Genomic DNA, 23,602 nt, shown 5'->3' on the forward strand with positions numbered 1-23,602 from the left:
ACGGAGCAATTGAATAGCTCCGAAGTTGCAAAGTTTGTTGCATTGCAGATTATAAATTGTGGGCCGCAGTTAATAATTCACAATAAGCTGTTTACGTCAAGCAGAAAAGTGCTACTCCATATATCCGAAATACAAACATCGAACGAAGTGAATACCTTCGGAAATTCAATAACATAACGGCAATTTAATGACACACGATACGTGTATGCTGCAAAGTACTTAATTTACGTAACTACATTTCAATGGAATAAAACTGTAATTTATTGCCGCGTTTCTAGTACAGAATATGTGCAGTGGTGAAAATGAGTTTTTAAAAATTTCTCCATTCAGTCAGTTTTGTTGTTTCTACCAATTAAAAATAATTCTGAATGAAATATATTATATTCCTGTACAGAAAATAAAGCTTATGTAACATTAACTGCATTCGGAACTTTTGTCGAATTCGATTATTTACAATGAACGATGTATAAAATAAATGATTTCGAAATCTGAATACGATTTGGAATTGACATAGTGCACTTTTAAGTAGTGATACATTTTTTAATGATACATACATACGTTAAAAAAGTATTCTCAAGGTTAATATGTAATAATAAAAACCCACACACTGACACATATATATAAGAGATAATGTATAAGAGGAATTAGAGAATCTGATAATAGAATCGAATTTTCATTTACCCTTCCTGAATTGTCTATTTCAGACTGTTCTGCATTTGCATTAAAAAGTTTCAAGTGAATCCCTTAGAGCCCTCTCGGTTACTGTAGTTTTCCACTTCTCATGTTTAATCGAACGTTAGTCGTTTGTCGTCGATATGAAAATAAGAAAATCGTCGGCCAACGAAATGAACAGACCGCGTGTTTGCTAAAGATGAACTGACAGGTCAGTTCTTTGTCGGTTGTCGAGCATTGTTTTCTTTCTCCCGTTGAGTTCTCCTTCTTCTCCGCTTCGTTTGCATACGGAAAGATCGGCATTGAATAAGGAACAGAACTTGTACAAATTATTGCATCGACTTTCTATCGAGGACTTCCTTGACCACAGATCTGAAGAAGCTGTTGAATTATTTGGTTATGATCTTGTCGCTGAGCATCTTTCACGTCAAGAATGCAACCAGGTACCTTAATTTCTTTCATATAAAATCCGACAAAAATAGGTACAAATTATATAAAATGTGACAAACAAATACAATTATAACTATCCTTACTACTCGGTGTGAATAAATGAAAGTTATAATTAAATAAATGATTTATATATACCTATAACGAATTATTAAAATTAAAGAGACAGATGTAAACCGTAATTAGGTTCTGAATTTAATTATAACGAACACAATTGAGTGAACTATAATAAAATAAGCATGTTACTAATGTCCAATAATCTTTTAAGTGATTAGTTTTATATAATTTTTAACAATTTTTCTCTCCTAATATCGAGCTACATTTTTAAGCTTTACATTAAGTTCAATAAATATGATTAGCATTCAGTTGAAATCCATTAAAGGAAAATACTATTCTCAGCTTATGAATATTTACCTTCGCGCTAAATTTTTCTCCGTCAATGAATCTATAATTTCGTTCCCTGCCGGCAAATTATTAACAATATAATAACTTCTGCGAGCTTGATCGGAAGACTACGGAATTTTATGCATAAATACATTTTTATAGAGACGTTTGAAGGGTCCGATATTGGCTGTAATTGAATTTCTGTGTGAATGCTTTTAATAGGTAGAATGTAAAGTGAAGCACTCTCGAAATATATTAAAATGTCTATTTAAATGTTTATAAGTGCATAAAATTCCGCATGCCGCGGATCAAAAGGAAATTTCTATTATGAGAGTTTAAGTGCCGTCAAAAGTGAGTTCCCATGAACGTCCGCGTTATACGAGAGGCTGCTCATTCGTCAAGACGAACTCTGTAAAATGAGAAACGGAAGAATTCGGCGGAGCCGCTCGCGTGAGAAATTAATTAAGTGTTTCAGTTGTAAAATTCGAGGAAAATTCGGGAAGTACACTTAATCACGTTGATCTGCGAACGACTTAAATATTGTCCGCGCAAGATACGGCAGTCTCTTTATGGCGCGAGGATAAAGAAACGTTCCCCGTTCGCCGCGAAAGAGAAGTTCCCCGATGCCGTCCATAAAAATTTCATAAAAGTTGGAATGATCGCGGAACTTGACAGACGAAATTCATATCATGCCGGAATACTTGTAATTCAAGAGACCGTCTCAGATTTCGCATTGATTAATTCCGCGGAGTAAATTCCCACAAAGCCCGCCATTACGCTTAATAGGCTGTAAATACACGCAGATGCGTGCGGAACGTGGTGGATCATACATATGCGCCGGTATTCTGTTGTTACCTTATATCATTGGCAACCGTTATTTTCGGTCTGTATCGTTCCCTGACTATCTGAAGCTTATTGCAGACGAATAGCGTCAAAGTACACGATGAAATTAATTATTAACACTCCGACGACCGCTCTTTTGTGTAAACTTCTTCTTGTGAATTTAATTTACTCCGGCGTCTGAAAATTCTTTTACACGGTAGGTTCAGGAAAATTTATCTGTCGCTTGAGATTAATAAGACATTATTGTTTCAGCTCAATTAAAATATAATTCCTCTAAATTGAATAATGTTTTATCGGGGAAGGAATTTACATATCAAATGGTCCGTTTAAATGCACGAGAATTATGCACTGCGAGAGAAAGAGAGAAACAGAGTCTGATTTACTGTGCCGTAAGCAGTATCGGATCTTTGTTTATGATCTTCAATATTGTTTATGGCTGTTTGATTCAGAATATACCATAAACGTCTCCGCAAACATAAACACATTGGGGATAAATTCTCAAAATTCGACCATAGGTATGCCTAAAAGATTCGAAATTTTAATCTGAAAACTCCATTTCAAAATAAAAGACAACGATCAAGCTTAACAATAAAATTACCGAGTAACGTTCTCGATACGGGAAATGTTACACTTCGAAAATACAAATAATACGAATAAAAAGAATGAAAATTCGTTTCTTTCTATAAGCTACTTGATTAACTTTAATATTACGTAGACATTAATATAAACGAACTAAATAAACACGTAGCGTTTTGTTCTTTCTGTTTTTAAAAATATTTTAAATGCATGAAACTCACCGTGTACTCCAATTTACCGAGAAAAAAGAAATTCTACTTTCATTGCTTATCCCTATCGCCTCGAACAAGAAGCTTAATCAAAATTCAGGTTCGTTGAACTTAGTATAAAATCGCGAATCTCAATATTATAAAACGATAGATTTTTAACGAAATTTTATGATAAAGTCAACTAGCTGAAATGGAGTACTGAATTTCACGCGAAAACGTTGCACAATGATGTGATGTGTAAGTAAACGTGGATGCGTGGAGCGGCCAGCGAATCATACATATGCACCACCTTGTGTGTATCCTTCTCTTCGATTCCAGTTAACTTGGATCACGAGCGCACCGTGCCGGTGTTACCGGTCACAGTTCCCGAGGGTTCGTCGTGCAATTTAAATGACTGCGACACGCAGCAAATGTCTCCCGGGGTCGGGCAACAACAGCAGCTTACCCGCAGTCTGGTCTCGGTTGGTTCTAGCGTCTGCCGAATATGTCACACGAATACGTCCAAGGAGCCACTCATTTCACCTTGTAGGTAAATGTATCGTCGTGTCGACGACCCTCGTCGGTGTTTACGTATTGCACGAATTAATTTTATTTTTAAGAAATAAAAAATTAGTAATAATGACAATACACCTGGCTCTCGATTTACCCGGACTGTTTTTGTACGAGTCTTTAAGGATTTCAAAGTGAATTATATAAATAAACGCAGTAACATATAATAATCTGAAGTGCATTAAATACTAAATTTGGACACTTTAGAAACTAATAATAATAGACACATTTGAATTTCGAAGCTTACCTTGCTGTTTTAACACGTTGAATGAAATGGAACGAAACGCGAATAAAATGAAAAAATTATTATTATTGTACGTTCATCTAGCTGAATGAATGAAGTATTACATACAAATAATATCAGATTCCACATTATTCAAAGGTCTTTACAATGGAGTACTACAAAATGATCATGTTTCTGCTTAGATCAATAATGGCTCTGTATCAATGAAATGAATCCTTGTTAAGCAATAATCTATAATTTATCGAACACACCGGTATCGAATGCTCAGATTCGTCGATGAATGAGTATTTACACTTCTGTAATACGCATTTTCATCGTAATAAACTAATCAGGACAAATAGTGTTTGCCCGTACGTTGAATCGTGCATTCGAAACACGGTATTAATCTCTATTAAGTGTAACGATATGTAACTGTAAGTTTCGTCAATTCCTATTAATGCTACAACAACGCACAGCGACCATGTTTTCCACTGAAAGGATTGCAGAAAGTCCTTGGAAACTAAATAAAAATATCGCGACATCTTATTATAAATTTTTCGTGTTTATACTCGCAATCTTGATGTAGATGTAGCGATTTCGATGTATTATTCACATATCCAATGCACAAAAGAACAAAAAGGAAACAATTAGCACAATACAAGTTCAAAAACACGGAAAATTCGTTCGTTCATCCTTTTCAATTCCATAAATATTCATTTCTCGCGATAAAGATAAGTTTCCTTTACAAATTACCTAAGTATTCCATATTAAGAGCCACTTTCTCAAATCCCTATTTCTCACTACATTTACACTTTCCATAGTTCGAAGGCATTCAAATTCTTGCACTGGTATCGATCAGTGAATGTTCCTCAACTTCTTCGTGTTTACATACAGATTTCACCGAAAAAAAATCTCTCGTCTCGGCGAACTTCTCGAATCCGATGCGCCCTGTTAAGTGCCAGCGCCATTCTCCCGCTACGCCGGCACCAGCGACGGAAACAAACGTTCCTCAGTTTGAACCGTTGTCTTACAATTAGTTCCGCCGGGCGTGTTTACAACTTCGCAACGGGCATCCTTAATCGAATCAAGAGTTCGTTACGTTACTTCACGGTTTTAATTTTAACCCGCGACCACCCCCCGAAGCCGAAAGAGGCGCGCGCCCGCGGTCTTTTCAATACGCGAATAAAAAGCTCGGAGGCGTGTCGCCGGCTAAAGCCTTTATTTCCCCGCTTTCTGTTTCCCGCTCCTTTTCATGTAATTTTTCTTTCACCGTGAGCTTCTCTTTCCACTCCACCCCCGCCCCTGTCGTCGTTCATTCGCTTTGCTCCTCTATTCCCCCGCCGTCTATCTCGTTGTCTCCGCTCTTTCGCCTTTCCTCTTCTGTCCGTGTCCTTTCCGCGAGCGACTTAATACTCGAGGTCCTCGTGAGAATTCCCGGCGAATGATATGCGTGACCCCGTTTCCCTGCCACGCGGTTTTTATAGATTCGTCACGCTTTCCGCGGTTCTCTGTACCGCCACCGGCGACTCGATTGTGCATTTAAAGACATTTATATTGAGGAGGTCGCAGCGTACGGAGGATAAGGTTTTCGATGAACAAGGCCACGCGAGATGCGGACTTGAATCGCGGGGAACTGTATGACCTGGTGACCAAGTGGTTCAAGGAGATTTTATTCGTTCGCTCGCCGTCGCGATAATGGCTGGGGTTCTTAAATTTCCGGAGATTAATTGTGCTGGCTGTGTTTATCGGGAGACGAAATATTGCACGCGTATTTCAATTGTGAATTTTTTTCATTTTGATCCGCCTGCGTCGTCCGATAGATGTAAATAACGAGGAAACTAATTACTCATTGGTTATCGTTATTATCTTATAACAAACTGATACGTGTTATTATTAGTAGTAAATACTACGATTCTGAATAGTACTGAATAATTGATTCAAGTAAATTATATATTTTTTTTAAGTCTATTATTGAGAATATATAGCACGTAAATGCCTTGTAAGTTTTGTGTCAGTTAACATTAATTTATATATAGTAGTGTTTATAGTTTAGGTACGTATGTATATAGATTAGCTAGATTTTTCCTAATAAATCAAATATTCTCAGGTTATACTTCTAAATCTGCTCTGTTAATGAGACAAATGAAACACCGCTTTTAATTAGCCGATTTCATATCTAGGTTATGCGGGTTACCAGAAATCGAATTTTACTCGACTTCCAGTTACAATCCCTTCTGACATTCTCTCCTTTCCTTTCATCTTATATTCCTGCTTCGAGCATCAGCACTGCATTCATTAATCTCTCAAATAAGTAGACCTTTCTCTAATCACCACAAAACTTCCCTTAACTAATCCCCTGTCCAACTTCATCCCTGATTCTTCCCTAACAATTATCGATTTCGTTACTTCCCCTTTGACTTGCTCGTTTCATTATCCGTTCTTCGATATTTCACAATCGAGGTGCTCAAACTCCGATCCCATTTTCTTAAATTTCACATTAAAAATTCCTCGATCTCTCCGCGCTCTGCTGCAACTTTCGGATCGATGAAGAAAGTCACGAATACTGAACATTTCTTCTGAAAATGTTCTTGAACCTTCTCTCTTCGAGCCCTTGTTTTTCTACAATCTCTTGCACGGTTCTTATATTCCACTGTCAACCTTTTTGCCGCTATATACGTGTCCACGCATACGTGAACTCGGGCACTGTAAACGCTGCGAGCGTATTTACACGTCCGTAGTATGTGTAGCTATTCAAGTGACGTTTAGCGAACAAGTTTTTCTCTAGTATTGCAACAGTTATTGGGTTGTAATGTAAATCTTGTTTGAATTTAATACATTTTTTCTATTTTCTATTCTATATACTTGTTCGAGAACAATGCGTGATTTCAGTCTGTTAGCAGTTGTCTTCAGCATCATAGAGACATTCTTCGTTGCGATAAAAATTAAAGTTACGACATAAAATATTACACGGTTTAAACGACGCCTTCGATGTTTCCTTGAATAAGTGCGGTTTAATTACTCTACGAACGCCTCTGTCAGAAGCGTCGGCAGCAAACTGTAAAATTCATGCTTGGAACGATGGCGGATCGCGAGAGAGGCAGATCGCACTTGCGTTAAGGCCGTTAAATTGTTAATGTAACGAAGAGCCGCGCACGCACAAGCGTTGATAGCCTGAAGGTGCGCGATAGAATTTAAATGAGCGTGTTTTGCCCTATTTTCTTCTTAATAATCATTAACCCTTCACACTCAGTATTCCGACTATGCTAATACGAATATTTCTCAAATCTTTGATTATCACGCACACGTTTATAATTATTTTGTATTTGAAATATAAAATTTAAAATATTCAATTTAATTTCAAAACTTTTCATTCAAATACCGATTATCAGTGATACGTAATATGATCTGGTAAAGTAAATTCAACACCACATCTTAATATATATATAATTCCCTAGTAAATATACATTAATACATTAACATACAAATAACGTTAAAGTCCCTTTCCGAATTCTTATATTTTCAATTCCCTAGTCGAGAGGGAACGTTAAAATGTTTCAAGAACGTAAAGAGTTGGTAATTCATTCTACGATAAATCAGTCCTTAAAGGAAACCGCTTCCTTGGTCCTTTCACACTTGTCTTACATTTATAACCTTTCGCTCTATGCCCCCTTAATCTGGTTGTCTATTTTCCTTTTGTAACATTCTATTCCGCTCCTTGTCCAGTCGTATATTCACCGCCCAGCTTCCCGTCTTCACGACTATCGGATTATAATTCGAATTAATGTTATCCCCCACTTTTACCCCTCTCGTCCCCTGCCGCGGGCCGCAATCCCCTACGATATAATCGATTAGCGAATCCCTACCCACCGGTGAACGGGAAACTACCCTCTGATATTCTCCTCCGTCACGTCATCCCGAATACCACGCACGTTTCGCCCTAGCATTTCAAGCACTAACCTTTCCTCCTTGTTTATTTCCGCTCTGTCGTCTCTCTCGTTATCCTTCCGCGATCCTTAATTCCTGTTCTCCGAGGCTTGCATTAAAATCCACCCCCCTCTATAATCTTATTCTCCTCGTTCTTCGTTCCATCCAGCTTCGCCTTTATATAATTCCCTTACGTTCATTTTTAATGCTTAAGGACTATCCCCGTTGAAATGGGAATTCTTTATATCGTCATTCCACCAATCTCCTCGCTTAGAATTTTTATCTTTCATTCTTCGTTCGGTTGAGTTACTTTAAAGAACTATTTTTAAGAAATAACTTTTAAGAATTGTTTCTCATTTGCTTTCCGTTTCTTTTATTTTTATTCTTTGTTGTTTCGTGCTCTTTATGTTTGTTCTTATCTCTTTTATAGTTTTGTCCTCGTTCTGACCCCGTTATCACTATTTTCTGGTCACTCACAGCTGTAACGCCTTACAATTCTTCTGTTCTTTCCCACTTCTCATCAGTCTACAAACCTGCCGTTACATTTTCCCTTCTTTACGCGTGAACTTTCTCTTTCTCCTTTCGTTCATCGGTCTACCAATCTACCAGTGCACCTTCGTTTCTATGTACGTCAAGACATTTCCTTTCTCTCTCTTTTTACGAATCTACCAATCTGCCATTGTACTCTCCCTTCTTTATATGTAAAGTCCTTCGTGCTTCTTTCATCAGTCTACCATCGTATTCCTCCCTTATTTATGCGTGAAGTCTTCCCCTCTTCATTTCTGCCGCATACTTTACTATTTACATTGTAAAAGGCTACACGACTGATGATTCCTTTCACTTGTCGTACTTCATTCTAGTGAATGTATAAACTACAGATTTCTAAACCTGAGTTTCTATTTAATAACTCTATTCACGGAATGATTCGTTCAAGGAAAATATTTCTGTTTATAAATAATTAATAATTCTACTGTATCCGTTGTATTCATAAATGGAAATATTTTCTATCTGTAAATGGAGTCAATCTTTCCTTCCTCGCTCGTTAGATTACTAATCTACAAATTATTTCAATACACCAAATCTTTCTTTTCTCTTATCGTCTCACCAGTTTACCCTCAAATTTTGCTTTCTTCTTACGAGAAATCTACTTTCTCTTCTGTTACTGTTCGTTTACCAATGTACCATTACATTTCTCTCCTCTTTACGCGTCAAGACATCTCCTATTATTTCTTATCTTTCCTCCAGCCTCTTTTTTTCCAACGCTTTATCTTCTCTTCGAAGACCTCCATCTTCATTATCACCGTCGCTCGTTTCTTTTTATTCCCCTGTTTTACCTACCTGATCCATTCAACTTTTTATTCTCATCCCCATCCTCCCCCATAACTCATTTACTTCCTCGGCACTCGCTCACTCTCTTCGTTCTTACGCCCTTCATAATCAATTTATTTTTATTCTTTTCCTCCTTCTCCTTTTCGATCTTTCTTCCCTCGCGAGGCGAAGCTGATACTACAAAGGGCTCTTCAGGGCAGCACGAAAAAAGGGGTTGCTCGGGTAGACGCTTCGGCCGCCGAACTCCGACCGTTCAATCAGCAGCTCATTCAGAGCAATTTGTACTTATTTAGTTGTTCCGGGGAGAAACATTATATTTAACACTATATATACAATTCTGTACAATATCTATGGAAAGTTTGGGATAATCCGACCACCGGAAGAGATTGGCCACTATGAATTTAAATAAATTGAGACGTGAGGGAATTCTGTATCTTATTTGAATAAAATTAATGAATCGGATTAATATAGGTGCATCGAGAATTATTGCGAAACCGTAATTAACACTAGAACTACGTACCACTCAAAATGAGTGGTTTCGGTTTTCTTGTTTCATTGTTCTCTTTGGAAAAAAAGCTTGGAGTGCAAAGGGTTAAGTACATACACCTTCTACTAATAGTTACACACTATTCATAAAGAAATTTCACTTTCCAAAGCGATCGATTCCACAAAATGAAATTTGAGTCAGATTTTTCAAATATTTATAAGCTAAGCCGTCCTTCGTGTATTGAAAATGTCTTAATCTGTTTCTTACGGTGTGTCGAATGGTTAGGGTTTTATTATTATTTAACGTGTCCGGGCCTTTTTCTCTATCGTTGTAAAAACTAAGTGTTCCTTGACTATAGAAATGCAAACGGAACGGTGAGGGTTATTGCTTAATTGTACGTATTCTTAACAATAACCGAGGAAATGACTGTTCAATAACAGTATTCCACTTTTTTGGTTTTATCCGACTTTGCCGCGCAGAGTCATCCCTTAAATGTTCTGCCACCTGTGGCCGAACGTCCTGCACACGCTCACGATATAACACTCGGATGTCCACTATTTCCGTGAGTGGCTGTTGATGGAGAGACGCACTGAAAACAACGTTCAGCGTTGAAAGCAGTCAAATATAAACTCTTAACGGACGGTGTGACAATATCATAGTGCGCACTTTGATCTCCGTTGAACAGCCGGTATTCGACATCGCGATCCCGGTCTCGAAAAATGTCACTCGATAAACGTTCTCGACATTCCCCGCGTTCATGGTCAAATAATTTAAAAGACACGAAATGGTAGCTCACACGTTTTCATTCTGTCCGTCAATTTTTGACACTCGTTACATTCATTGCGTTCATCTGTTTTTTCAAACTATGGTAAGTTTCATCGACACGTTCCATTGTACTTTATCAAATCAGAACGAACATTAGAATTGCGTTCTGTTAGTATCAGGTTATTATGTTTATACATTGTTTTTTAAAAAGTGACGATGAGTTTTTAAAATTATAACGAGAGTGCTCGTAAATTTTATCTAGAATAAATACGCGAATGTCAATATTAATGGGAAGTTAGTATACCTTTAGATGAATGTCATTTTTAAATCTTAACATCAACACCGAAGCACATTAATTGAAAGGAACTTCATTTATCACTGTCTCCATCTTAAACAGTAATTTCATTTTAATGTGCAATCATTTTCAATAAAGTTCTATGTAGTCAGAAGGTTTTATCATAGCTTTATTAATTCATAGACTCGATTTTAATAATTCATTTGAATTTTATCATTGTCCTACTGCTATGTACATCAAATTAATATTATGCGACAGTTCAACTGGTAAATTAGTAATATAAAATAAAAATAAAATAAGTATAAAATAACTGTTTTTTCAAACGATCTATGCGCAGGTGCAAAGGAACGCTTGCTTACGTGCACCTCGCCTGTTTAGAGAGATGGCTGAACCAAACCTCGCGCACTTATTGCGAACTGTGCCGTTATCACTTCAACGTTGTCGAAACACCACGTTACCGATTGTAAGTTCGTTGAAAAAATGTTCTGTTTTATTATTAAACGCGAGTTTATAACAGAACATTCGAACTTTTTAAGACACGTTCTGAATACAATAGTTCATCATTGAATTTTCTTGATCTTCTAAGTACACTTTTATACAAACCCTTAGACCGGAATCATTAAGAATATGGATCAGCCATCCGAGGAACCGTAGAAACATGCAGTCAGACTTGCTTATCTTCACATTGCTTTCCATCGTTACGGTGGGTATGATAACTGTTTGCGTTTTAGGTGAGTTCAGTGTGATAAAAATGAATCGCCTATATAGAATTATAACTCAATATTCTTATAACGACACGCTTGTAATAATGCATACAATAGAGGAATGTAAGAATTTATATTTCATCTGAATTTTAAACTTTCAATTGTAATCATTATTATTACCATAGTATGAATCATTTAAAAACATTACGAAAACCAATCGAAATATTGTTTCTAATGCGAAAAGAATTGTTTTTTCTGTAAATGTATAGTCTATTTCAAACTATTTAGATTTTATTTTTGGTATGATTAAGGGTACAAAAAAATTTGTACTGCAGTACGCATTTTCATCTTCCAATATTTCCTGAAATATATAGATAAATGGATAATCGTGACAGGGTAAAGTTTATAATCGTGTATCTTTGGTTAAAATTGTCTGGTGTTTCTCAAATATGTATGAAAATTTCCCCTGGCACTCAAAGGGTTAACTTTATACGTTCCAAATATATTTTGAAGTATTTTCATTAGAACGCTACTATGCAGCCTAAATACCTAAACTTTTGTTCTTCATTTAATTCAATTTGATGAAAAGTGACAATTAAGGGAAATATTTGTATTGAAAGGAAAGTAATCCCTTTGCGAATAAACTGTACCGTTAGTTATTATTATTATGGTTCCTGTAGTAAATCTGTGGCGTTAATTTAATATTGTTCGAATTGTAATTCAGGTATGCAATATTTCGTTATCGAAGGGAAGAAGATCGGCATTTCAAGGTTCTGGACGAGAAAGGCCGTCTGGTTCTTTCTAACTATCGTCGTGTTGGGATACATCACAACGGTATACTCATTGGGAAAAGTAATTACTTTTATAATTCCATATAAATATAATTAACATTGGTAGTAGTCGTAATTATTATTAATTATTTTATGTTATTGATTGCCTTCACGGAAACGGCAAATGATACCTAAATTAAATTAATAAAGGCAAACGTTGAAGCACATTTCGTTTGAATTATACAGAATTTTAATAAGTAAACTCTGAAATATACTAATTGATGTAATAACCATATAAAAATATGATTAAGATTAATGTTAAAAGACAAATGTTATCGCTATTAATCAAATATTCGAGATATCATTTTCCGTTTAACCTACTTGCCTTGATAATTATTCAACGTTACAAACTTCACAAAGATTCTTAATAAATCCGAACTGTCACGTCGCAATAATCTTTGTAAAAAAATTACAGCAACATTATTTACATAAAATTATTATTATTCACGTTAGAAAAACAATATTCATGACTACAGTCGAAGTGATAAGACATTCGAAACAATGCATAAATAACTATAATATTCTCAAATAAATGGTTCACCGACAAATACCCAGAAATATCTCCAGTAATTCAATGAATCAATAATTCAATGAAAATGGAAGTTTCTTAATTGAAAAAGTCTACAATAATTCTTTCTTAGATTATCCTAAAATACTTAAATAGTCAAATTAATTTACTTCTCCATCATGTAATCTAAAAACATCTCCAGTAATTCATTGAAAATAGTTCCTTAATTAAAGAAGACTACGATCATACTTCTTCAGATAATTCTAAAACAGATATTGATCGAATATATAATTAATTTACTTTCCAATCAACTAATCTATAAAATTACATACACATATACATATCATACATGCATCGTTCAATTTCGTTGAATTTTCGGCAATAAATACCGGCACCATTGTTCTTCCATGGAATTCATTCCGCTCTAAATTACGTCCCCTATTTTACTGTCGTTCCGCGTTCACGGTATATTCACCCAACAGCTGACCACGCAGGATTGTGTAAGTACCGAACAGGAATCGCATTGTAACGAAACATATTTAACTCCGGTTTGTTGCTGCCCCCAAGAGACGGATCGTGTTCTTGCAATTAACTGGCTGACTGCCGCTGGCACGCAGAGATTAGCTTCGCAAGTAAAGCATAAATCTGATTATAAGTCCGCCGTTTGTTCCGTGGTGTAATATCAGCACGTAACACACGAAATTCCGGCTTTGCAAGTTCCGCATTCTTTAACCGCTTTCCGGTGGAGCGACGGTGTTCGTTTGCAAAATAATTTCCCGAAATTGGATGTTACTTTCTGCGAGAGATACTCGCGACGCGTGTTTGCTTGGAATTGTGCGCGAATGGGTCCGGTAGAACTTCATCAACGGTTACCTTTCTACGCGAAATTGGATATTTCCGCGGTTAAATTCTCGAGCAACGATAATGTTACGATATAGGTGTAACGGGATTTTTAGTTTCGAATTTATATTTTGTACGAGGATACTTTTCTTTAGGTACAGTGATAGTTCCAAATTTTGATAAATCGTTCATTGTTGAATTTGCGCGAAACAATAATGCGAGCCTTTTATAAGAGGAAAATATATTCAGTAGGCAATACATAACAATAATGCAAACGTTCGGAGGTTGCGAAAGTTTCATCCTTTGCGCTCGACGCTTTTTCTCATTGATATTGCCAGCAGCTCGAAGCAGGTTTAATCTCTCGACTTACAATATCGTCTCCAACTCGTGACGAGAATTTTAAACTGAATTTGAGAGGACTAAGTGTTATTCATTTTCTCTAAATATTAATTAAATATTACTTTTCTATTATCGATCGTTAACGTATACTCAGAAGCATTCCAATTAATAATAGAAACATAATATTCAATTCATACTTGGAATAATTAAGCGATACATATACTTAATTATAATAAATTCTGCTCGAAATTCTCACGAGTCTGACGCCATATTAATAACTTTGTTTCCTCCTTAACAACCCGTGAACCCCAGTATATCAAAAATTTGAACGATAGCATACTTGTAACCAAGCAATGACTAATTTAAAATTTAAATTTGACCGATTACTCCATAGGAAAATATCATGGAAAGGAATAATTTCACTCGACATTTTTCACCGTAGGTTCTCGAGCTACTTAAGTCCACGAACCTCAATAGAAAGTAATACTGTCCGTAACAAGTTTCTTAAACGACCTCGCGTAATCCAAACTTCCGAGTCTTTTTTATGTCAGCCACGAAATAGACTCTTTCTATTTTTTCCTTCCGCGAGCGCATTCAAGACGTATCCCTCCCGCGAGTGAATTCCTCTTAATGACATCGCGGTTCCGCTTTTTTTCTCCCTTCTCCTGTCCGGCTTTTGTTTTTTTGGAAACTTTAAATCCATCTGGTACATCCGGGAGGTGGTCAGGTGGAAACTTGAAACTTGCCACCTTTGTTTTCATCAAGCCCTGACGGCGCTTCATTTAAATATGCAGACATTTCGCGCCGCGGCTCGCGTCGCGGCGCCCTGAGAATAATGAAACTCGTTTCACCTGCCTTTTCAAAAATTAGGAAGCTGTAATATCATAATGTTTCGCCGGTTCCTTTTATTTTCCCGGTCCCCGTACCGTAATAGTCCATCTCCTTCCGGGTAAAATAAAATTCAGCTTACATCTCCCGCGGAAATTATCCCGAAAGTTTTAAATTTACCCCTGTGTAATACTTCGGTCGAGCTGGTTTACATAAACCGGCGAAAATAACGTTATTCGTGGTACATCGGACTTTAACGTTGAAAGAAATTTGACTAATGAAGAATACATTTCACTGAATAAAATAAAATCGTGCGTAATCATTTTTTGAAATTATTTCTTTACGGATTCTCTGATTTATTGTTGTACCGTTAAAAGAATTTATTCGTCGTTTTTATTTAAATATAGAGACAGTACGTGTTTTAGTATGGAAAAATGTGCGAGTTGAATAGTGTATAAATACAGTGCAAAAATAAGTGAAATATCAGTATTACTTCTTTGAGTAGTTTAAGAATATTGTATAATATTCATTGCATTACTATTTGTAATTTTTGGCAACACAGAATGCGTTGAAATGAAAATTATTTGAAATGTAGATCAACAAAGATTACGCGAATTAATGAAGGTGAAGCAGATGCGCTGGTAAGGTACAAATCAATATTAAGTACCTGAACGATATTAAACAGCTGCAACGGTAGTGTGTTTTTCGTAATTATCGGTACGAATTATCATTAAACGAATGTTATACGGAAAAATTATTCGAATCCTTTGATTTGTAATTGAAATGTCTAAAATATTCGTAGCGTGTAAAAGTTTGGAAATACGAGTTTACTATGCTTTCAACTTTCATTGTTCTTCTACATTATTTAAATTATGAGCTAGTCAATGCCGAAACAAAAGGTACTTCCATATCCGATAATTAATTAAAGTTTAACAATTAGTTTCAATCGATACTCTCCGAGTTTATGAGTTCAATAAATCCAATATTTCCGTTGAATTATTTATCTGAATTTCTACCGACCTAATTATCTAATTAAATGTAATCTATTCCTGATATAATTACTATTAATATATATATTATTGTTTCTATTCATATTCACTCCACATAGCCAAGCAAGATAAATAATAACAACATTTCCGAAAACAAAAGTACATCTTATTCAATGTTACAAAGTTCAGATCGCGTAAATTAAGATCAAGCATAAAAACTACCGCATAGTGCTCCAATCTTTATTATTTAAAACTTAATTGAAACTCAGCAGACAGTTACGAAACTATACTTGAAATTTATACAAACCATTGCAATTATCTTGTAGAATACTATAAAATACAATAAATTAAGCGCGTAACATTTTAAAATTTCAAAAAAATTGATGCATAGGTTATAATTTACCACGTAAATCATATGTATATTATTTCTCGCCGCGAGACTTGTGCGCATCGAATAGATATCGCGGAGTAACGTTCGAATAAGAACACCATATGGAATTTCATCGCAGCCTGCGCATACAGCGAATAGCTCGAGGGCAGGTCTAGGTCAGCAGCTTTATATTGTGGTTGGTTCGCGACTGTCTTTCGTGGTTTATGTTTATGCGACACGATTCTCCCTCCTGCGACCCAGATAACAGATTCCTGCCCCGGAGCGGACACGTTAATGCTTAGCGTGAAGGTGGGACAGGTGGGTTAACACGGTTGGCCGCGCGAACTCTGCGTCAGCTCGGTGAACCGGAACAAAGGTGTATCGCGACGACGCGACGCATTCTTTTCGGCTAAAGAAATAACAGGAAAGGCGCGGCCGTGTGGCCTGATAGCGTTCAACGTTCCGTCGGGACGTGTCCTAAATGGAACGCCGACGAATAACGCCGGGTGTTAAGGCCACTTACAGCCTTACCTTACACCACCGTGGTTTTAGTTTTGTACACACCTGTTATCTTTTCTAAGACTGAGCTGTACATTTGGTAGTTTTTTCGTAACAGGAGCCTTCGTCCCGTCGCAACTTGCAGTCCTTACGGTATTACGAGAAGGGACCGTGGCAGCCCTGTGTCGAAAAGGGGTGGAAAGGGGTGAAACTACTCCAAAAGAATGAAAACATGCGAGAAAGTGTAAACAAAAGATGCATTGTCCTTTCATATCTATAAAATTGCACAATAAAGTTTTTCAGAATGTTGAATATAATATAACTTTTTGAGAAACTGTATATTGCAATTTTGTAAACGTGAAAGAACAATGCACTTTTTAATTTGTACCTTGCTATCTTTTAACATTTTCGAGATAATCCACGGGAAAGAAAAATTTGCAGTTTTTTTCAAGGGGTGGTTGATTAGTTATCAAAATTAAAAAATCCAAACATGATCGCTACGTACGTATTTCTACTTTGAATCACTTGATCATCTGACGTCTAAAATTTGGCATCTTCAGAATAAATGTTACATATTTTACGGATTTAGCGTGAAATATCTTCTACGGTGAAATTATTAAGTAGAAAACGTAACGCCGGCAATTTTTTTTAACTGGAATGGCTCGATTTAAATGAGAGTAAGTCGACGAAGGCCGGAGGAGATAAATTACGAAATTTTATAAAGCATCTTTAGGAGGATGCCTGAAAGAATGATGAAAGACTCAAGAAGAATATTGATGTAGAAACTATCGGAACAAAGTTCAGAAGATCAACGTTGAAGGGTACTTAATAGAGGCATGGCAAGATGCCTTTATGCGCCTGCATAGTAACGTCAATCAGCGTTTAGAAAACTTGCTTCTATTTAATCAACTCGCGTCGAAATAACCTCGGTAATCCATTCTTTCCGCTTCGTGTTTTCGTGTTTTTCTCGTTTTGTTGGAGATCTCCCATCGATATAATAAAAGAGATATTAGATACCTCGCGTCAACTACATTGCGGGATGCATATTCAACAAGTTACCGCGAGAGAATCTTAGAGAGGCGAAGTGGCTTTGATTCCGGAAGCTCCAACTTAGGTTCTAACCATATTTTCTTGGTAGAATTTTACCGAGTGCCCAGAGTTTTCAAAGAAAATTCTGTTACAAAATTGTTATAGGGGATCGCATGGCTTTACGGAAAGCGGTGTAAAGGATAAAAAAATAACAGCCTGATCTAAGAGAAGCGGAGGAGGTATTCTAAAGGCTTTCGAGATTTTAACTGTCCTGTGTTCTTTGGACATTTTCTATCCAATTGTACTTTCATTTTTTTAACATATTATATTGTTCCCTTTTTTCTTTATTTCTATTTATCATACTTATAATAATTCAACATATATTTTCTATTTTATTATATCAACCCTCTGCAGTCGATAGACAAGTTCCATAATTGCCACTTGGTTTGATACAGGAATATCATGAAAGTGAATATTTAATAGTAAACTTTGTATAATGCATCAATACGTGAAATATTTAAATAAAATAGCTTTGTTCCTTAATTTACGTATAACTTCTCATCAATCCGGTTTAAAAAAATATTCTCTATATCTTATCAGAAAATGTTAAATATTTCTGGTAAAAACCTTTCGCGTGCAAAGGTAAAAAATCCTGTCAATGTTTCCTCTAAATTTTACCAATATTGTATTATATAATAGGTGAAGTGGGTAAAAAGTTATCGATCGTTAAGGACCAATATTTCTTCCTATTTCAGTAATACTTCTTCCCTCGGAATGAGTACGGTTCGTTCGGTATCGGTGGTATCGGCGATCGTTAAAAGGGATACGTCACGGGAGAGCAATTAAAATAAAATGTTAGAGGTAGCCGGGGATTAATTGATTGTTAAAGAACGCGGGCCACACCGGCGGACGAAATATCTCAACAGAAACGAGGCAAGAATTTCAAGCAAAGTCTCGTTCCCGGCTGCATAAATTCAATTCCCGTCAGGCGGTCGAATCGAAATCCAGCCGGCGAACATTTAATTAAGAATTATCGCGAATACGTGACAGTCCGGAATCAGTTTCGCCCCTTTCCGATCAGGCCCGCCCGAAAGCCTAGCCACTTCGAAGACACTCGGCTCTAATTTATCGGGCCGGAGTGTCTTTTGCCCCTGACAACCGAAACTATCCGGATAATTTAAATCGCCGCGAGGGAACCGCTCCGCTTGTACAGATTTTATCCTCTCCGCCTTCCATTTTTTTCCCCCCGCCGCGTTCGGCTCATTTTTCTTTTCGTCAGGAGCAGGTGTCGCCCTGGTACAGGTGGTGGAAGAGCACCGTGAACGTCAGGCTTATCAGGGACCCTCAACTTTTCAGGCGACCGTCCGACGAATCGTTTCAAGGTTTCGAAACTCAAACGACTGGCGACTCCGCTTTGAATAATATCAGGTTTGTAGATGGGAAGATAAAACTGCTCAAATTGGTCCGCATAAATTGCTGGGACCTTCGTTGAACTTGGTTCAATTACGCGTGAAAGGAAAGGTTGGGTATTGTTCGACTTACAACGGAAGTCACCGAACCTGGGAATTCAAAAAATTAATTAACGTGAAAGAGGAATATATTTTTCGTTTAAACTTTGCTTCGCTATCTCTTCGAGATAATCTTTCGAGATAATCAACGGGAAGAAAAATTTGCATTTTTTTCAAAGGGTGCTTTCACCCCTTCAAAGTGAAATTCGGCACGAAGAGAATATTGGCTTGACATACACAAAGTTTCATCATTTTTTGAATTTCCGAGTTCGATACCTGTTCCTGTTAGTAATTTTTCTGGAAGTAGATATACTGTGCTTTGTAAACGGAAAGTTTGGAAATTATACACTCTGCGTGCAACGGCAGGATAATTACGAGTGTATTATAAATTTGACGTAAAAGATAAAATTAATAGGAAAGTAAGATTTTTCAAATCACATCGCATTTAGAATATTTTATTATAATTATATTACTTGCTATCTTTTTTCAGACATACCAGTGCTAGTCCACATCCAGAGTGACAACGATATCAGCATTTATATCATATCTTCCTCCTCTAGTATGTATATTACAAAAGTAATGATAAGTAGCATTCTGGTCAAAAAATAGTTTACGCCTACCTATCGCCACGTAAAAATTGATTCTGTTGTTCTGAATAAAATTTGGTTTTTGTATAAATTCTATAGTGCTTTCCTAAGATATTCCTAATTAACAAATATACAATCATCGTAACAAGTAGTTTGGCAGTTTTTATTGCACTCTTTTCTTTTTATACTTGAACTTTATACTTTATTTTAAGGTGGTCACAACAGTGACTGCCAACATTTGTATACGTTATTTACTGTTAATAATACTTCCTTAAGACCCTGTAAATAATTTGCAATACATTACATTGTACATTCAATCAAACCTCGCTACACACGGAATGCTTTTTAAAACGTTAGAACGAACGATTACACGCTTTTAAAAATATTAAACTTCTTCCACCTTCAGTGAAGCTTAAACTTCACTCATAATCTCGCCTCAAGGAAAAAAACCGCGCGAACAGAGAGCATTACAGCAAGGACTAAGTCCGAGTATTTTCATCCGAGCACAATCTAAACTGCACAGATAACCATAGTTGTTTGTGCCCCGGCCTCGGAACGAAACGTATGATAATAGCACAATATAAATAGTTGGCAGTCCTCCAGGTGAGTTAATTGCTAGATCAGCGGCAGTTTCGTTTCCTGTGTCCCGGCACGTCCGACTGAGCTAATTTTTTCTTGGCAGAAGGTGTGCTTAAGCTGGCAAGATATTCCTGCTTAATGCGCCGCCCGTGGGTGCACCTGCATTTGGATCTCATTTGCGAGATTAAATCTCTCGAACGACGCGGGAAATATGTAAACGTCCCGAGATAGAGGGAGACCCGGAATTGCTGCGAGGGTTAACTCCTGCATACGTACAGACGCGTCTATTTATTAGAATTCGGCCAACTAGATTCGCGGAGTGCGGCGCTAAGTCATATCAGGCTGAAATTCGACGTTACTGCATTTTAACGGGAATTCGAAGATTGGAAGTGCAATATTAAAACCCCCGTAAAGTCTTCTGTTCGGTACGAGTATATTTAGTGCAGGAAACGAAATCGAGTATGCATTAATGTTTCTCTTTATTGCAATTTTATCGCGAAGTATGTCGATGCATAAAATCTCCGATTTCGTGGTAATTGTGCTGTGTATATGATTTTGCAATTCCTTACGAAAAATTTTAAGTAGTTAAATTTTTTACTTGTTCGATCCTTTCGTTGATCGACATGACACTCTGTCTAACGTGCAAATTCAATTGTCACTGTTTACTTTAAAGCACAGCAAATTTCGATAAATTCTGAATAATTTCAAATTCCTATGACAACTTCGATATTCCAAGCTTCATTCAAGAAATTAAAACATCACTCTTCTAATACCATTATTCGTGTTCAATACACCCTTCAAAGCAGAAAACGCGGCACAAAAACATACGAAATCCAACGAAACCGAATTACCAATTTTTTAAAGCAAACAATGAATCACGTATCGGTGTACCGAAGCACAATACGGTTTTAATAATTCCCAGTTATCGGTCGCAGTCCGATTGAGCCGTTTAAACGGCGTCGACCGCGTAACGCATCCCTAACGTGTGATATTTCTGTTTACCCGTACCGAAATTTCGCCCGTTAAAATCCGCGGGCGCGGGACACGGGGCCGACGATTCCCGGCGATCGTTCGGCCGCTGATTTATAAATCAAGGGCCTGCCGGGGGGGATACAATCGAACCGCCATAAAGAGGAGCCCGTCAAAAGCCGATAAAAAGAAATCCCGGCGGGTCAGCGGGCGCTTTCGCCAAATTTTCTTATCGCGGGAATAAATCGGACGGCTAAAGCCCGGGCAATTAGCAGTAAATATTGTTCACCTCGTTCTGGATAATCCGCGCTTAAACGGGCCGGGACGGCGGGGTTCGTTCGACTTTATCCGGTAGTTAGTTAAGCTCCAACAAACCAATTACAGTGTCCCGCGTCGCACGAAGGAGCACTGACTATCCGTTGGATCAGGGGCGAAGTGAACTGCGCCGCGGCGGTTAGCTTGACATTAAGTGCGGAACAGCTGATCCTTAATGACCAATTCGCGGAATTAGGCGGTGTAATTAATGGCCGTGCGGACGAGCCGGCTCGCGATATACCGAGTTAACGACACTTTGACGCGTGCCGTTGCGACCGGCGCGGTCCGGTTTCGAGGACTGTCGGCTCCGGAAGACCGAACGGAGAGTGCAGTCGAAGGGATGTCCGGTAATTGTCGGGAAAACACGGTAGTAATCGAAATCGACTGTTAGTTCCTTGCAGCTGAAGGAATGATATTCGGGTTCTAGATATCACAGTTTATTTTAAAGTGGAACGCCGGCGCTCTGGTCGAGGAGTTGCAGAAAGGAGTAGCGCGCTTGGTCGAACCTTCTCGGAGTAATGTATTTGAAAAATTATTTCGTTTTACTGACAGGTTAATGACCTGGTGACGTGCCTATTCTAGCGTGTGTTTATGCCCTTGCGTCGCGAGTTCACACGGCTTTTTGTATTTATTTGGTTTTTCTATTGGCAGCTGTTTGGCTGTAGGTTAACGGCCGTTACACAGTGATTGTTTATATAACGACAATAATTCTCTATATTCTTTCAACCGATATTCGTGTAATTTTTTCATATGAATATAAACTTGGTAATAATGCTGCAATAGCTGTACGCAATATAAACCAGGCGTTTGGGGAGAATACTGTTAACGATCGAAAAGTGCAGCGTTGATTTAAAAATTTTCAATCTGGTGATTTTTCCCTACAAAATGAACCGCGTGGAAGACCCAGAACGTCTGTGAAAAATGATGCTGCGAAAGCATTGGTGGAAACGAATCCAGAATAAAAATTGATCATACAACAATATTGCGGAACCTCTCTGAAATTGGCAAAGTGAAAAAGATATAATATTTCAAAAATTATTTCCCCCACTTGAAGTTGTCAGAGGAAACCTTTGTGAAATTATTTTTGAAAATTTAATTAATTTTTTTTTTAATATAATATTTTACCTTGCCAATTTCAGGAAGGTTTCGCAATATTATTGTGTGGTCAATTTTCATTCTGGTAGCAAGTTCCCTTGTAAATACGTTAACGTTTCAAAAAAGAAATACGTATCATAAAATTAGCAAGACTGGATTGGATAATCTAAAAATAAGGTGAATATCTTTTAGTACTGTAACGAATTGAAAATTAAATAGTAATTTAATAATATTTTCTTAATAACAATTCGATTCCTAATAGTTAAAAAATAATAGAAAAGGGCAAGGGGAGAAGCTTAAAAGGAATATGTGATACATGAATGCAATATACGAGACATTTTAATATCTGGAATGGTGCGATCTTTAAAAAAGGAGTCGACCATAGATTTTAAGGGATTAAAACGGTTTTTACCATAGCCAGAAGGGACCGATATAGAGGGCATAACTCACGTTACACGTTACAAATCTTTCCGTTCCAACGTATCTTAATTACACACATTTTTGGAATTGCGTTAAAACATCTCTGCTGCTGAAATATTTAATTTCCTTTGAAAAATTCACCATTGTAATTACTACCTGGAAATATGAACGTAACTTTGAATGAATACATAAAGTAATTAATTTTCAGAAAAATTCATTAATAATTAATAAAATAACGAGTATCAGCATGGCTATATTTACGTTCCGATAATTCAATCATGCGAAAGGTATATTTAAACTCGAGCGCAATTCCACTATTATAAACTTCACTGAATTAAAAAGAAGACTTGCATATTCAGACAAAAGGATAATTTTTAAATTGAATTTTGATGAATAAAACGTCGGATTGATAGACTCAGTATCGTGGTTTCATTTTACAGATAATAATACAATAAACGATTGTTTCGTGGAACTTTAAAAAACATTTATAG

The 23,602-nt window shown here is 36.9% G+C and overlaps 2 protein-coding genes across 5 annotated transcripts in view; one reads left to right on the top strand and one right to left on the bottom strand.

The window, feature by feature from the left end:
* LOC116429080 (E3 ubiquitin-protein ligase MARCHF2) overlaps positions 1–19,744 on the top strand; it is a 111,307-nt gene extending 91,563 nt beyond the window's left edge. Inside the window, exons 2-7 of one of the 2 annotated variants that reach the window (XM_031981536.2) lie at positions 3,450–3,660; positions 11,041–11,166; positions 11,313–11,434; positions 12,132–12,259; positions 18,918–19,066; positions 19,637–19,744. In XM_031981536.2, the coding sequence (XP_031837396.1) occupies positions 3,450–3,660; positions 11,041–11,166; positions 11,313–11,434; positions 12,132–12,259; positions 18,918–19,066; positions 19,637–19,667 (767 nt within the window). In that variant the 3' untranslated portion in view covers positions 19,668–19,744. Of the gene's footprint in view, positions 1–3,449; positions 3,661–11,040; positions 11,167–11,312; positions 11,435–12,131; positions 12,260–18,917; positions 19,067–19,636 lie in introns of those variants that run through there. The other variant, XM_031981537.2, reaches the window with a different exon arrangement.
* Positions 1–23,602, bottom strand: part of dpr1 (defective proboscis extension response 1) — a 441,194-nt gene that overhangs the window by 214,994 nt on the left and 202,598 nt on the right. The gene's annotated exons all lie outside the window — the stretch shown is intronic.

Source organism: Nomia melanderi, chromosome 14 (genome assembly GCF_051020985.1).
Source record: "Nomia melanderi isolate GNS246 chromosome 14, iyNomMela1, whole genome shotgun sequence".
Lineage (NCBI taxonomy): Eukaryota > Metazoa > Arthropoda > Insecta > Hymenoptera > Halictidae > Nomia > Nomia melanderi.